Consider the following 16,728-nt stretch of genomic DNA (forward strand, 5'->3'; position numbering starts at 1 on the left):
TGGCTGGCTGGAAAATTCAGCTAATACTGACTCAGAAAACATCCAGCTGAGGAAGGGAGATAATGCAGTGTTAGTCTGTCAGTCTTATAAACAGTTTGCAAAATATTTTTTTCTTTCTATTCCTTTTGTAACTGTTTCTGTTTAATTGGATGTCAGCTCAGCACTCATGTAGTGCATTCATTTGTTAATCAACAAGTCTAACCATTAGTACCGAGTACTGGCAATCAGCATTCTTGGGTTACAGTCCCAGCTGAGCTATTGATTTTATATGTGACTCTTGGGCAAGTCACGTAACCTTTCCATGCCTAACATTCTCAATGTATAAAATGGGTATAATAATGCAGAGGTTGTTTGAGGCGTAGTTAAGTAAGGCACAGATTTGTGGATGGCCTACCTTGAGCGGGGAATAAGAGAATTTCTCTGGGCATTTTCCCTGGATTGTTCCATCAAGGCTAGTGGGGGAAGTTGAACATGTTACTGAATGAGTCCTTTGGCTCCCAAATGAAAACTCCCAACAAATCACCTGGCTCATGGAATGAAGGGGTCCTGCTGTCAAACCTTGGAGAGCTTGAGAGAGTCACAGCAGACATCAGCCTTCTTGCAGGGCCTTCCTGTGTTGAATCTAGATCCCTGGCATGAGCAAGACATTTGTATGTCCCTTCATGCTTCGGCCACCATTCCAGAGGACATGCTTCCATGCTGATGATGCTTGTTAAAAAAAAAAGTTAATTTAATTAGTGATTGAACTCCTAGAGGGAGAATTGTATGTCCCCTGCTCTGTTTTACCTGCATTCTGCCATATACTTCATGTGATAGCAGTCTCGAAGGATAACCCAGCATGTTGTTCATTTAAAGAATACTTTCACAGCAGATATGACAAAACACAAAGAAGGTACTGATCTGAGATTTCTAAAAATAGCCTCAGCATTCGACCCAAAGTTTAAGAAACTGAAGTGCCTTCCAGAATCTGAGAGGGATGAGGTATAGAACTTGCTGTCAGAAGTCTTAAAAGAGCAACACTCTGATGCAGAAACTACAGAACCCGAACCACCAAAGAAAATCAATCTTCTGTTGGTGGCATCTGACTCAGATGATGAAAATGAATGTGCGGCGGGCTGCATTGCTTTGGATTATCATCGAGCAGAACCTGTCATCAGCATGGAAGCATGTCCTCTGGAATAGTGGTCAAAGCATGAAGGGGCATACAAATGTTTAGCATATCTGGCACATAAATACCTTGCAATGCTGGCTACAACAGTGCCATGCAAACGCCTGTTCTCACTTTCAGGTGACATTGTAAATAAGGAGTGGGCAGCATTATCTCCTATAAATATAAACAAACTTATTTGTCTGAGTGATAGGCTAACAAGAAGTAGGACTGAGTGGACTTGTAGGCTCTAATGTTCTACATTGTTCTGTTTTTGAGTGCAGTTATGTAAAAAAATTCTACATTTGTAAGTTGCACATTCACAATAAAGAGATTGCACTACAGTACTTGTATGAGGTGAATTGAAAAATACTATCTTTTATCATTTTTACAGTGCAAATATTTGTAATAAAAACTAATATAAAATGAACACTGTATACTTCGTATTCTGTGTTGTAATTGAAATCAATGTATTTGAAAATGTAGAAAAACATAAAAAATATTTAAATAAATGGTATTCTATCATTAACAGTGTGATTAAAACTGCAATTAATCCTGAATTTTTTATCTCCTGATTAATTGCTATTACTTTTTTTAATCATTGACAGCCCTAATAATTAGATTAGCCAAATTCTATCCAGATTTGTTGGTGTCTATGAGAGTTTTGCCTGACCAAATAGTGAGATCAAAAGGGTTTTAAACAAAAACATTTGTTACTGAAGTATTAAGAACCTTTGTAACAGTATAGAGTGTTAAAATGTGTGATTTTTCACAGGCTTTTGGAACAGCTAAAATGGAAATTAGAGAGAAAGAAGCTGCTCTTAGGACAGGGAAGCAAAATTAGAGTTTGTTCTTCATTTTAACTTATCTGGTATTAGGATCAGTGTTATGACAGACATATGTTTATTAATGGACATTAAACAAATAATTTATTAGAATATTTAGTCAGGAGAATTGTCAGCATCTGGTGCCAGATTTTTTAGAAGTGCTGAAGTTTCGCAATAATATTTAGAAATGCTGACAAGCATTGCTAATCAGAGAACTCATGATTTTTGTGAGATGACAATCTGAACATTCATTAGACTGTGTCAGAAGACTCCAAACAGGGCTCTGTGGTGCTTGGTATAGGGACCATGTGGGATGCACAAGGGTGAGGAGCAGTAGAGAGTCTCAATTCAATACGATCTGTTTACAAATGTCAGGACCTTGTTTCAGGGTGCCAACACCACCTGAGGGGGAGATCAGTGTTTCTAGAGTAACAAATGACCAAATAAAGAAGTCCAAACCCTTTACCCAGCTTCTCTCGCTGTATCACAGTTCTCTTGTGGCTTTGTCAGTCTTCACCCTTCTCAGAGGTATAATAGCCCCTCACCCTGTCTCTCTCTCTCTGGGAGTCCAAGTTCAGCTCTCTCCTAAAGATATGCCAATGTTCATTCTTTTCCCTTCTCTAGGGTACAATAGCAACCCCTCCCCACTAGCCCCTCAGAGTAAAAGGGGAGCTTGTGCCCTCCCTGTTCAACAAGTACCAGCCTTAGGTCCTTAACAATGAAGGAAGCATTAGGTCTGAATCTGACCCCCAATTCTCTCTTCTCCTTCAAAGCTACTTCCTTTGCCTTGCCACAACCATCACCCCCCTTGGAACTTCATATAAGTTTTCACTGGTTTTTCCCCAGGCCTCTCTCTCTCTCTGTAGAGACACCCACACCAGGTCTTGCTTCCCTGGTCTCTCTTTCACACAGGAAAAAGAAGCACCTTATATCCATGCCCCCCTTTCATATCGTGCATTGATGCAAGGCATACATCTCTCATCAGTGTTGAGAACTAGACCTCCTAGAATTCCACTCATTCTGTCCTGAACATGACAACAGGCAGTGTCTTGCCTGTACCCTGACAGCATGCCCTGTTTTACGGGAATGCCAGCAACACCCAATGCTTGTTAAAAGAAAGTTTAAAAACTCTTTTTCCATTGAGAAAGGAGTTTGCCACTGATATAGCTAATCTTGAAAAATACCACTGCTTGCTGCTTCTGCATCAGGTGATAGTAGAAGTTGATAGCAATAAATATAAATCAGCTAAGAATTGTAGAAAACTGATAAGGGAAGCAAAAGGACAAAGGACAAATCTATGGCTAGTAGAGTTAAGGACAACAAGGAGGAGATTTTAAAGTTTATTAGGAACAAAGAGAATCCTAACACTGGCATTGGTCCATTACTGGCTAGAAATAGAATTGTCAATAGTAAATCAGAAAGGCAGAAGTAGTCAATAAATATTTCTGTATTATATCTGAGAAGAACAGTTAATGTAGTCAATATTGTATGATGACAGTGTAACATTTTCGATTTCACTAACAACTCCCCAGGAGGATGTTAGACAGCAGCTACTACATTGCATCCAAGAGTATTAAAAGAGTTTATAAAAATGTTGATTTTCAATAACTCTTGAAACAATGAGGACATTCCAAAAGACAGCAAGAAAGCTAAAACTGTGCCAATATTTAAAAAGGGTAAATGGGATGACCTGGTTATGTAACAGAACAAATGGAAACTATTAAAAAGTGGCCAAAGCACTTTAAAAAGGCTACTTTCATCTTATTAGAAGGCTATGGTGCACACCTTCTTGGCGAATAATAGGTTTTACTTCAGATGTACCCAAAGTTCCAGAAGGGCTCTTGCATCACTGGAATGAGAGTGAGAGGGGCACCAACACTTTATACTTCTATTCAAATTACACAGTAAGCCAAGTGGAAGTAAATGTGGAATGGAAACCTTAATCACTAGTTCATTGTTAAATTGTTGTTATGGTTCCTAGCAAAAGCCTGTATAGGGATAGGATTCAGCTGAACAAGTTCAGTCTTAGATATGTGCGCATGTCTTAAATAAAATAAGTCTTGTGCTGAGAACTGAAAGAACTTTGAAACCATATTTTTATTTCAAAACTCAAGTATGTGATACTATACAGTACAATACTAGCACACTTGTGCAAGGTCTTACAATGTTACAAATTTAAATAATATGATACACAAAAATAGTGCCTCTTTTCAATTCTTTCTAATAAAAGCATCAGTGCTGTGCATGATAAACAATGAACGTGTCTTGTTGAAGCAGAATAATAAATATTGCACCCCAAGAGAACTATTTCAGTATAAATAATTGACCTATTGTTTGTAATCTGACATGCCTTATGAACACAGAGAAAATACGTTTTCTTTTCTGATATAGGAAATTAAAATCAGACTGACAAAATTTGATTTTAGAATTTTCTGAGCACAACTCTAATTTTCACTAAACACAAAAGTATATTCATTAATTAGTTGAACAAGGTAAAGTATTTAATACACTGTTACAGACACCGTGGTGCTATTATTTTAAGTGGGCAGCTTAATTACAGTAAGTATAAAAATAATCCCAAAATTATTTTTCACTTTATTTGATTTTCATCTTTTAATCTACTTTAAAACACTTTGCCCTTTCCCTATCCTTTCCCCCAAGTTGCTAATAACTAAAGACTCTGGAGGCTAAATTCTGCATATCTGACCCATGGGAGAAATTCTACTCAAACCAATGCAACAACTCATGGGTGAAATTCACCCTTGTGCAGTGAGCTCACAAAAGGCACTAATTAAGTCCCAATTGGGGTGTGCATGCCCTCTATACAGGGGCAAATTTCATCTTGTGGTTCAGATCCACCAAAGCACTTACGCACATACTTAATTTTAAACATGTGACTAGTCTCATTGAAGTCAGTAGGATTCCTCACACGCTTAAAGTTAGGCACAAGCATAAGTATTTTGCAGGATCAGGGCCCATGTGAGTAAGGGCAGAGAGATTTGGCCCTGGCTGAACCACAGGAATTATCAGTACCAATGCTTTGTTTTGTAAAGGACACCTAATCACAATAATGCTGAGGTCATCAAACATACTAATTTCACCATTTGAGTAAAGTCCATCTTTTGGAATGGAGGAGTCTGAATCTGTCAGGCTTCTAGATGCACCCAAACTGATAGAAAATTTATAAAAACTCAATTGTTTATTTGATTCTTTGCTGTTTACAGATAGAGAACAAATGGCACATTTTATTTAGCCATATGGAGCTTCCTTAATCACTTTGATTCTTTTACTCCTCCAGAGGTTTTTTTTTTTTTTTTTTAAGACACCAAATGGTTAAATCAAGCACAATTTGTTTAGCAACAGTGGTGGCCATCTGATATTTTCCTGGAGCAATATCTGTCTGTAAATTTCACGGTAAAATAGCGAATTAGTTAACATTAAAGAGAAAAATCTCTCCAGAGAATTTTAGTTGTTATTTTTGGTGGGAGAAATCAGAGTTAAAACACTTTTGAGTCAGTTAAAAACCTTTATTCTCCCAGCTAGTTTCATTTGCTGAGCATTTGGGGACTATATTGGAAGAAAACATCCTGCTACTGGCTGCAGATAAATCAGAATTAGGTACTGCACATGGCTTCCTTGTCCTTCCCAAGGGGAAACTGCCGTTAGTCACTCAGAAAACTAGATTCATAATCCCACAAAACACCGACACATCTGAGACCCAACAATACTCTCCAGGGTCACACTCACTTTGAAAGTTCAGCTGAATTCAAGTGCATAGCAATGGAAAGATGAACATACTTGACCAGAAATCCCAACTCAAGTTCTGCAGGTACATACAATATACTCTTAAGTGCCAGACATTTCAGTACCTTAGCCCACGGCTGAATTTTCTTCAAAAATGATTTGGCCACTTTGAAATTATACATGCACTAAAGCTTTGACATTGGGTAAATATTTTCTTATCCTTCCGTGAGCTTCTATAACTCCCAAATAATTGGATTATTAAAAATGATTAATCAGTAATGGCCTAATAACTTGCTGGAGTTTTGAAAATATATTAGACCAGCTAACACACACAGCATTTGATTCTAAATTGAGCTGCTACGTGTGCACAGTAACCTCTCTACATGAGGACATTAAATCAGTAAGCACTTGAAACACACACAGGGTTCAGCTCTGACCAGTGCTGGGGGATGGTGTGCAAGGGGATAAAGAGGACATAGGGAGTCTCTGTCTTCAGTGCACGCAGCTGGGCAGAATCCATCCACAGTTCAGCTGCTGGGCTTCACCCCTTCTCTTAGTGTGCTGTGGTCTGAAGCTTAGGGAATATGTCTAATCTGCCAAGCAGCAATTATTTTGCTGCAGTCAGTAGCAGGAGCAGCACCAGGGTTTTTGGCGCCCTAGGCGCAGGGCTGGCTCACCAGTCCCGTGGCTCCAGTGGCCTCCCACAGGTGTTCCTGCGGATGGTCTGCTGGTCCTGCGGCTCTGGTGGACCTGCCGCAGGCACGCCTGTGGGAGGTCCACCGGAGCAGTCTGCCGCCCTTCCAAATCCTGGCGCCCTAGGCGCCTACGTCGCCTCAGTGGAAGTGCTGGCTCTGGTCAGTAGCAACTGCTAGTGGGGAGTGCATTGCACTCTTGTTCAGAAGAACAGCAAAATGCACCACACAGCACGTCCCTTTGACATACAAAGAAGCTCTGAGACACACTGGCACTTGATCTGTTTGCCACACAAACCTGGATTTAGTCCTTAACATAAACCCTCTTCAAACAATAGAGTGGTTTCCCTCTTGCAATACATTATGAATAGCAATAGAAAACATGTATTTAGTCAGCATTCCATTTTGCATTGTTGTATGATTATTGGGCCAACCTCATCCTTGGTGTAACTCATATTATGGAAATACACCAAGGATAAATTCGGCCTTGTATAATATTTTTAATCTTCAGCAGAAGGCCTTTTTTTCCCACCCACTCATTCTAAACAAGGACATTACATTTTTAAAAAAATCCTATATATCACTGCTGTGAAAGTTATGACATCAGTCAATAAAAGCCAAGAAATGCAAAGTTAAAGCAAATACTCTCAAACTGGTAGCTTTTATTGCTTTCCTCAAAAGTGTATGAATTAAGGTCTAATGTGTCAGTCTTCCCTCTGAATATCCTGGCTATTGCTGGTGACTGTCACAACCTTGGCATGATTTAAATGTGACTTTATTTGTATGAAGTCATATCAGTCAGATACAATTATCAAGACAAAAAGACAGAAGTATTTATCAGATGGTCAATTTCACTAGGTAAATCACAATCCATTCCCATGCCTGATGGCATAGAATAACTAGTGTGGCTTACTGATCATATTTAGCAACAGGAAAATGACAAAGTGCTACCTTGCTTTAATAACCGTGTTTTAAAGTGTGTGCGTACTGATGTACCGTAAATATTTTATAATTTGTTTATTATTCTGTGCCTTGCTCATGCTGAAGTCCTGAGTTCCACCAAGAGTATTGCTGGACAGCAGAACAGGTGGCTTTCCCCTCAGGTCCATCTGATAATTCAACACAGGAGTTGTATGAATGGTAGATCCCCAACAGCGCAGCAAAAATGATTATCGCAGCCGCTACAATCCAGACCACATTCCAGTGTTTACACAGTTTTGGGTACAGTATATGTAAATAATTAATAACAACTTCAAGTTTGCTGTAAAATGGAAAAAAGATATAAGTGTTCTTCTATAATAATGATATACAAGTCAATTACCTTAATACTTTGACTATTAATAACTTTGCAATTATATGCTGTGCCATCTTTCATACAAGGACCAACACTCTCTGCTAGGTAAAAACCATATTGTTATGTCCTTTTTACAAATACATAAATAGAAATGTAGATCAATATTAAATGAATTACTTTTCCAGAGACCCCCACAGGGAGAGACTTCCAGTCCCCTGTTTCCCTTTCTTTCAAAAAGGCAGTCCCATTACTAGACTCCAAAAATATTTCAGATCCTATATAGCTCAGAATTTGTTTAATTCAAATAATTTTAGAGAAGTTCCTTTCCAATATAAGTCTCCACGAGTTGCCACTAGGGAGGCTGACATTTGGACCATGGGATGGGCCACATGTTTGCAGAGATTTAGAAGAAGGGTGAATTACAGGGCAAAATATGGTGGATCCCAGAATGAAGAGGTTTGGGATATTTGGGTTCCTCCTAGGCCTGCCTCAGCTTCTGGTCAGATGTTCTACCTGCTTTGATCAATGTTCTGTAATGTACAAATGCCTGTTTTTTAAAATAGAAGAATGTTAGGTATAATCAAATAGAATGGGTACATCCACACAAGAACATCAAACTATCTGCAAGAGGAAAGGGCAATTAGCTGTAGCAAGCCTTGTAAATTATACATCAAAGGCTTCAGATCAGGTGTCCAGTACTGGACTCAAAAGTCCCATTAATCAATGTAAAAAGAAGAAGCTTCAGAACCTTTATTAAGTGTTCCTGTCCTTTTCAATACACATCCTAGAATTCTCATCACTTTTGCTCACGGTTAGCCCACCTCACAGTACAATTTCAGTGTGGTCATATACTGAAACAACAGATGTTCACTATCACCTGCATAATGATCTTTAAAGCAATTTGTTTAAAAAAAAACTTACAACAAAAACAAAACAAACATAAAAATAAAGAAAACCAACCCCCCCAAAAACCCAAACAAAAACAAAAAACAAAACTCCCACCCTCTTCCATGCTGAACTGTAGAGTTGGTTGGGAACTTTCCATTAAATTTGTTTTTTTCTCCAACAGAAAATGCAGTTTCTATTAAATTGAAATTTTCCCTGTGAAAACCAAAACAAAATATTTTGGTTTGTTGAACTGACTTGAAGTTTTCTTTTGAGTTAGCTCAACATTAAAGAGTGTTTCCTTATTGTGCCATATTGTCTCATAGGAGTTTTAGTACGTGCCCTCATTTTCCCTTCAAGACTGGGCTCCCTTGCTAGACTACATCTCCTAGGATGCAACCGACAGTTTCTGACTAAGATGCCTGGTGCACCCTGGGAGATGTAGTCCAGCCAGGAAGCCTGGTTCTCAGTGGTGAATAGCAGCATCAGGCACTTGAATTATAGCTCCAAGGAGGCAAACCATTGGGAGTTGCATATTAATAATGTGACTTGAAACTCAGTATTTTGGGTCAGTTCAACAAACCAAATGAAACATTGTGATTTGGGAAAATAATGTTTGTTTTGCTCAAAAAAATGTCAAAAACATTTAGACATTTCCCAGTCGAAATTTTTTGGAATAGTTTATTCTGTGAAAAATTTTGCTATTTCAACATTGTGTCCCAATTTGGGACAAAAGCAAATGTTGATATATTAGATTTTCTCATGGCATTGAAATTCTGATTTTTGCTTGGCTGTATTGCACACACTGTAGAGGTTGATTTTTAACAGGGCTTTTTTGCCTTTGTGCAGACTTGGAAGGTAAAAGGAGCTAGATTTATTTTTGCTTAATTGATCTTTAAATATGTAACAGATACAGAAGTACACATGGGAATGGATCTCTTAATTGCACATCTATCTGCTCACCTCTCAGTCAGTATTATCTTTTACAGGTGTTTATGTGATGCACATCTGTGAAATGTTGCTTTTACCTAAGCAAGAGACCCTTTGCCCATATGTGAGCTTTCTTGTGTGGTTTTCTTAAAGTACATTTTTTGTAATAGAGTCCTGCCTTGATAGGCAGGAGTATGCTTTGGTGAAGGTATCTTGTGACAGAGTGCTAAGCAGAAAACTGCTTAGCCAACCCTCTGTCACTCCAGCTCCAATTAAGGGAGGCGAATTGGAGCTGGGTAGACCACCTGGCCCTGACTGGGGAAGCTTGAACAGCTGCAGACTCATCAGGCTGGGGCTGGATAAGAACCCAAGGGAAAGGAAGTCAGGGGGAGCTGGAAAGAGGAAAGCTGCAGTCGAGGAAAGGCAGTGAGGGAAGCAGAGAGAGATAGCTTGCCCTTCTGTCCTGCTGGTGGACTACTAGAAGGGGACTTGTATGGTGGAAAGGTGGTGGGAGCACAGCCTGTAAATAAAAGCACCAGGTGGGCACTGCACCTAAAGGTCTCTGTGTGACTTTTCAGCCCAGTGGAAGCAGGAGCCAGGAGGGCGCTGCAGGGACGCTGCTACATATCTACATATCTCTGAAAACACTAAGGGACAAATTGCTAAAACACTGCTGCCTGTAACTCTCAAAGCTGAACTATGCCTGGTCTTTCAAATTCCCCTGGGGGAATATGGGTACACCCAATAGGTAAAGCAGGGGTGGGAAGGAGGCAAGTCCATGCCTCCCCACCTTGCACTATTCTGCAGAATAGGACCTGTGGACAGTTAGAGTAAGCTGCACTCTTATGGGGGGTGAAGCAGAGAGGTTTGCACTGACACACCCCCAGAGGCAAAACGTAGGGTTCTGTTTGCGCATGCTCATCCATTGTGACTGCATATCACACATTTGTGTCTGCAGATTCAGCATTTCCTGAAGCAATTGGTGCATGCACAAACTGAATCCCTGATCTTGAGAGGTGCTGAGCATCTGCAACTTCCAAAATTCGTGGGAACTCCAGGTGCTCATTACCTTTCAGGACCAGGTCTTTGGAAAGTATAACTTAACTGCAACCTTCAAAAGGTATTCCTGGAGGTAAGCCAAAAAATACTGTGAGATGTAGATAACAGTGTGACGTACTCAGCTGTACTGAGTACTTTGTGTATCTCAAATTAAACTGGCCTCCTGACAGATGCACCACACTGGATTCTCACCTGTTTTTCATGTTATTTATCTCTTCACTTTCACTTTCTTCATGCTCATCAGGGATTTCATTTGTTTTCTCTTCATCTTCCTCTTTCAGCTCGTGAAGTTCTTTGGTTTTCTTTAAGCCTTCCTGATAACTTTAAGCATAAAACATATTTCTTAGTTTAGAAGTGCCAAGTAAATACCTCTTTCTTGTTCAGTGAAGAACTGGCCATTTAGTGAACATATTAAATAAAATACAAATACTGCTTGTGGTGTGGTGCCTAGGCAACAGGAAAATATTGGCAGAGGCCACTAAAATCCCACAGATTCCCACTGTCCCTTTGTCTTACATATTAGTTAGAAAAAAACTATCAGATCATTGAATCTATCACCTTGCAAATATGGGTTATAGTTCTCAGTTGATCACAACTGCTGTGGTGTCACATGGGAGGCGTGGGTTTTGACTCACTTTGGACACTGGACTTTACCAGTTGCTTCCAGTCCCATCCCAAAAATAAAGATACTTTTATCATTAGCTTCTTTAGGATGAATTCACTGCCTTTCCTTACACTTGTCAGGGTGATGGAGCTTTTTCTCTGGTATGCACTTGAAGACAGTTAGACCCACTATCCATTGATTACTCTAAGCTCTTGTGACTACAGGAGTGGGTGCACAAAGGGCATGAAACATATGTCTGTGTTGTGCAAAAGGCTATGTCATGTCTTCAGTCTTACTCTGACCATATACATTCTCTGCTCAACCTTGTGCTGGACCACAAACTCTGCTGTACCCTTTGCAGGATCAAGGCCTAGGAGAGATGTTTTGGGCTGTACTATCCTTACAATGTTGATGACATTCAGCTTTGCATCTTCTTTTTACTGAGCCCAGATTCTATTATCTTACTAGTCTCCCAATGTCTGACCAAGATTGGTACAGGGATTAAAGGTGACCAGCTGTGACTCAGTTCAGATAAAACAGAAGTGATTTGCTGGAAAACTGCCCAACTTTCATCAACTGGGTTCACATCCTTGGAGTTATTGTAGATCTCCTGATCTTGGTGAGCAGTAGGGGCCCATGAAGTCTTTCCTCAAGTAGAGATGTCTAGGAGGCTGCAAACATTTCTATATATTGCTGACTTTGCAAGTTATTCAGGACTGTGTTACCTCCACTTTGGATTAATGCTAGACATTTCTTGTACAGATACTCTTGAAGTTCATCCAGAACCTAAAGCTGGTGCTGAATACAGCTTAGGATAAGTTGCTGTGGCCATGTTCACCTATGGATTCCTGTTCACTTCTGGCTGCAGATTTGACGTTGCTGATGATCTCTGAAGCTCTGAATGGTCTGAGATACAGTTATCTGAGATAAAACCTTTTACCCAGTATCCCACTGTAGCAGTTAACAAGAGCCACCCTGCTAGGTTTTTCAGTTCCTAGTGAAAACTCTTCAGGGCTGGAAGTAGAATTTTCTCAATTGAGAGCTCTTGCCTTGGAAATGGCTCCATTTGGGAGTTTGCTGGAACCACAGCTAAGACTAATGAGCTTCAAGGCGTGATGTATGGTAGGGCACAGCTACTTGGGTTAGCTATTGTTTTAACTGTCAATTTTTATCTAGCTCTTGTTTGTTTTTATAGCTTTAATAAAATTAAGTGCCTTAGTTTCTCAAATAAGTGCTAGCTGCTCAGATGCTAGGGAAGCTATTAGGCAGGACAGTAAAATAAACATTAAACATATCAGCACATTGTATAGAGACATTAAAACTGTTGCATATTGTCAGAATTATTTTAATTTACTCTTTTTATCCAGGGCAGTTATTCCTACATTATTTATTTACAGATTACAAATCAACATATTATTGATAATAGGTTTTGTCATTTAAGGGGAATTCAGTAAATGTTGTTTCTATCATCCACTTATTTTGAAGTATTTGGCTCTCATCTTAATGGAGAAGTGAAAGTGGTGCACATACACTTACAGTTGCTTTATATCATTAAAGGATGTGTCTTGAACTTGTAAATCCCTAGTGGGGAATTCAGTTCAGATAAACACTCTCACCCTTTGTTATAAGCTTCCTCCTCTATCTTGGCTTTTGTCTCAGGATTGATCTCCTCTGAACAGCTCTGTGTCAGCAGAGAAGCAAGCGATTCACGGTCATGCTCTCCATTTGACTTTCCACTGATAAGATGAAAGAAAAAGAGAAAAGAAAAATAGCATTGGAAAGTGTTGTGGTTGGAATATGCAATTGGAGAACGATGCAATTTCTTTCATATTAATTCTGATCCTGTTACGATAAACTCAAATGTATCTTTGGGAGGCGGTCTGAATTCCTTCTTTTCGACTACCTTGTGGAAAAGCCTTGTAAAAGAGAAAACCAATGGTTCTAAGCAAGCTTTTAATTTAAAAGATCACTATCAAAAGAGCAGTAACTGACAGGTCTCTAAGGCATTAAATGTTGGATTTTTTTTTGAGAGAGTTTTTTTTCCTCGCTCATATTCAGCATTAGTTTGTTCTCCATTTAACCCATTTCTCCCCTGGACTTTCTAAAAGACTTCCTAGAAATCGAAGCCTGTTATGACAAAGAAAGATAATACAGATAAATACTGGCTATTCACTTAAGATTTCTCCTCTTATTTTTCTTCTGCATATTAATCTATCTTCTCATGGGTTGCATATGCTGTATGCATACATATAGACAGGTGTACTTTCATTTTGACTTTAAGATCTTTGAATGTTTAGCTTTAATATAAGCCACTGCATATTGCTTAATTGTACATATATCTGTGAATGATAGGAAGGAAGATGATAATTTATGTTGTGTGAAGAAAGTGTTTTTTTACTTGAAAGATTAAGGGTCAAATCTATATTTAGCCACACAATGAAAAAAATTATTTGTCTTTGGATTATAAATCTTAACTCACTTGAAGAGTGTTGGAATCTAGAAAAATCAGGGAATAATCTCAGGTGTATGTCTCATCCAAACTTCAAGCAACTAGAACTCTTTAAATAGGGCTGATCTTATTGCCATTGAAGTGAGCGGCAAAACTTCCATTGACTTCAGCGGTGTGGGATCAGGTCCCATTAGAGGAGGACAGATTATCTGTGGTCAACTGATTCTTTTAAGAGAATATTTATAGCAATTTGTGTTCCTCCCAGTTGGTGGCCAACTGGCCAATATCCCTTGAACAATCACAAGGCGAGGTTTCCTTATTTACTTCTGGAAATCCAGCACTTCATGGGCCAAATTTGGCACAGGGTAAATATGCATAACTGTACTGAAGTCAATAGAGCTGCACAAGCTTACACCAGGGATCCATATGGCCTCACATCTTCTACATACTTACAAGCCATTAACCTGGAATCTTCAAGACATGCGTCTGTTACTGAATAATATGGACTTTTTTAAAAAATAATTTATTGACGAGAAAAGGTAGATTAGATTTCTGATCATTTTGGAATCTCTTTATTGTTTCAGGAGATGGGCCAAATTTAAGGAAAACTCTATTTGACAAGAATTTTGCTGAAGTGGGAATTTTCCCCAAGTAAGGACAGCATGATTGGACCAAAAATCAACAGCTGTATTGCTGAATACCCATCCCTTTGTGTCATTTATATCTACTGTTTTCCCAGCTTTAGAATATTAGAGCTTTCAGTAAAGCGTAATGGGGATAAAACAAAACATATCTTGAGATTTAAAGCAAACTAAAAAGATGAAAGTTAACATACTTTACCTGAACGGGAACTGCATATTTTGACATTTTCAATTCTGCATAATGCCTAAAGCATCTTAACAAATTTTGGCTCAGATTAACATAATATAATGCAAATAATTTCAAATGATATTTAACATTGCCCAAGCTAAGATTGTTAAAAATACACAATATACCAAGAAGGTTTTTAGCATTATCTTGTCCTTCAACAAGTTACTTATCTTTTAATTCTGAAATGTCAGCAAGCAACTTCCTTAGAATGTGCAATGTTTCCTGCAAGAGATAAGTGTTTTGCCACGGACAAGAGGCTGTCAATATGCTGTATACTTTCATACATTTGCGCGCACACAGTTTTTAAGTGCAGCACATCCTGTGTCCACAATGGAAATCCTTTGTCAAAATCTGCACAAACAGCTTGGGTGTGTCTTCTGTTCCCATCTCAAAATATCATGTGTTTATTTTTCAGTCTGTTTCTATATCATAGTCACCTTTACCATCAAATTATTACAGAAGCTTTACGTTTGTCACTATTTGAACAGGAAAGTGATCCAATGCAAGCCACATATATACAAAATCTTAAAAAAAGTGTAATGTACAACATAATTTGCATTCATAAGTTCAAGAAATTAGTTGCAATAAAACTCAACTAGGTTTCAGGTTTCAGAATGGTAGCCGTGTTAGTCTGTATCAGCAAAAAGAATGCGGAGTACTTGTGGCACCTTAGAGACTAACAAATTTATTTGGGCATGCTCTACCCAAATATTTTTATACTGTCTTCAGAAATTTCTATAGATGCATATATGTTTTTCAACAGAGCAGTTCTCTAGGGGCCCGAGACTTCCAGTCTTGCTCATTTTAAGCAGCACCTTATTTGATAAATAGGTAAAGAACATAATCCATTTATTAATGTCTCAATATTGGGGACAAAAATCAGAACTTTCAGGAGCCTTAAACAATCCATTACTAACTTCAAGCACTCAGTAGGTGATCTTCCATTGATCTGCTGCACATCATCCATCCATCTCCTTGCTGGACATCCCCTATTATGATGATCCTGCACCATTCCTTCCCTACTAACTTTCTCAAGGCTATTTCCATCTCTGTGTCATTTATGACCAAAGTACATAAGTTTGTGTCTGTTGATTTCTGCAGTCAGAGTCTGTCTCTCTGCAGTAATATTTCTAAAATAGCCATTAGCCTTTTCCCCCCCAATTGAAGAGATACACAGGATACTTTGCCATCACCACATTTCAAAAGCTTCAATTTTCTTTTTGTCACCAGCATTAACTTTCCACAATTTACATCCAAAATCACTATGGAAAAAGTTAGGCTTTTCACCAGTCACACCTTTGTACATTTCGAGATGCCATGGTTTTTCCACACTTTCTTAAGGGAGGGCATAGCCGAGTGAGCCATCCCTAGTCTTCTTCTGAATTCTTTGGAAACATCTTCTTGGTTAGGCATATATGATCTCAGATAATTAATATCATTTACTGCCTTATAATTGGTCATTTATCATTACATCTGCTTGCGTCCTTATTTTGTTAGTTGCTTATAATATTCTTGGAGGTACCATTTGGGAGAATAGACAGAGAGGAGAAGTTAGGCTAGCTTGGGAACAGAGTCGGCTCCAGGGTTTTCGCTGCTCCAAGCAGCAAAAAAAAAACAAAGCAGCGATTGCGATCAGCTCTACCGCCGCCACTTCAGTCTTCGGTGGCAATTTGGCGGCTGGTCCTTCGCTCCAAGAGGGAGTGAGGGATCCGCCACCGAATCACTGCCGAAGAGCTGGACGTGCCACCCCTCTCCGTTGGCTGTCCCAAGCACCTGCTTGCTGAGCTGGTGGCTGGAGCTGGTCCTGCCTGGGAAGCTTAAAAGAAACAACCAGATTCCAAACAAAAACAAAACAAAACAAAAAATAACAAACAAATCCCCAAAACAAACAAACCAAACAAAACCAAAATGACATTCCCCCCACAAAACCATAAAAAACTAAAACAAACCAACCCACAAAACTCACTAGTATTAAAAACAGAAGGAAAAGTGAATATAGGCAGTTGTAGGCTGCATGCTTGCATAGCAATAAAGGAAAATATAGAAAATATATAGTAATGTAAGGAAGACATGGCATGAAGAAAGGCTAAAGGAACGCAACTTAGTGCATATAACTGAAAGACATAAAGGTATGATAGAGCCATACAAATAACTGAGGCCCGGTCTACACTATGCGTTTAAACTGAATTTGGCAGCGTTAAACTGATTTAACCCTGCACACGTCCAC

General features: G+C 39.0%; 1 protein-coding gene and 1 long non-coding RNA gene across 8 annotated transcripts in view; one reads left to right on the forward strand and one right to left on the reverse strand.

Annotated features, from left to right (window-relative positions):
* Nucleotides 1-4,054: 4,054 nt before the first annotated feature.
* IRAG1 (inositol 1,4,5-triphosphate receptor associated 1) overlaps nt 4,055-16,728 on the reverse strand; it is a 154,673-nt gene continuing 141,999 nt past the window's right edge. For 6 of the 7 annotated variants that reach the window (XM_032762356.2, XM_032762355.2, XM_032762358.2 and 3 more), the window contains 3 exons: nt 12,799-12,918; nt 10,771-10,899; nt 4,055-7,671 (listed from right to left, as the gene is read on the reverse strand). In XM_032762356.2, coding sequence (XP_032618247.1) covers nt 7,431-7,671; nt 10,771-10,899; nt 12,799-12,918 — 490 coding nt within the window. In that variant the 3' untranslated portion in view covers nt 4,055-7,430. The remainder of the gene's footprint in view (nt 7,672-10,770; nt 10,900-12,798; nt 12,919-16,728) is intronic. The other variant, XM_032762354.2, reaches the window with a different exon arrangement.
* Nucleotides 12,057-13,553, forward strand: LOC142046755 (uncharacterized). Its single transcript, XR_012655756.1, has 2 exons — nt 12,057-12,304; nt 12,842-13,553. It is a non-coding gene; the product is annotated as an uncharacterized LOC142046755 (long non-coding RNA).

Source organism: Chelonoidis abingdonii, chromosome 4 (assembly GCF_003597395.2).
Source record: "Chelonoidis abingdonii isolate Lonesome George chromosome 4, CheloAbing_2.0, whole genome shotgun sequence".
Taxonomy (NCBI): domain Eukaryota; kingdom Metazoa; phylum Chordata; order Testudines; family Testudinidae; genus Chelonoidis; species Chelonoidis abingdonii.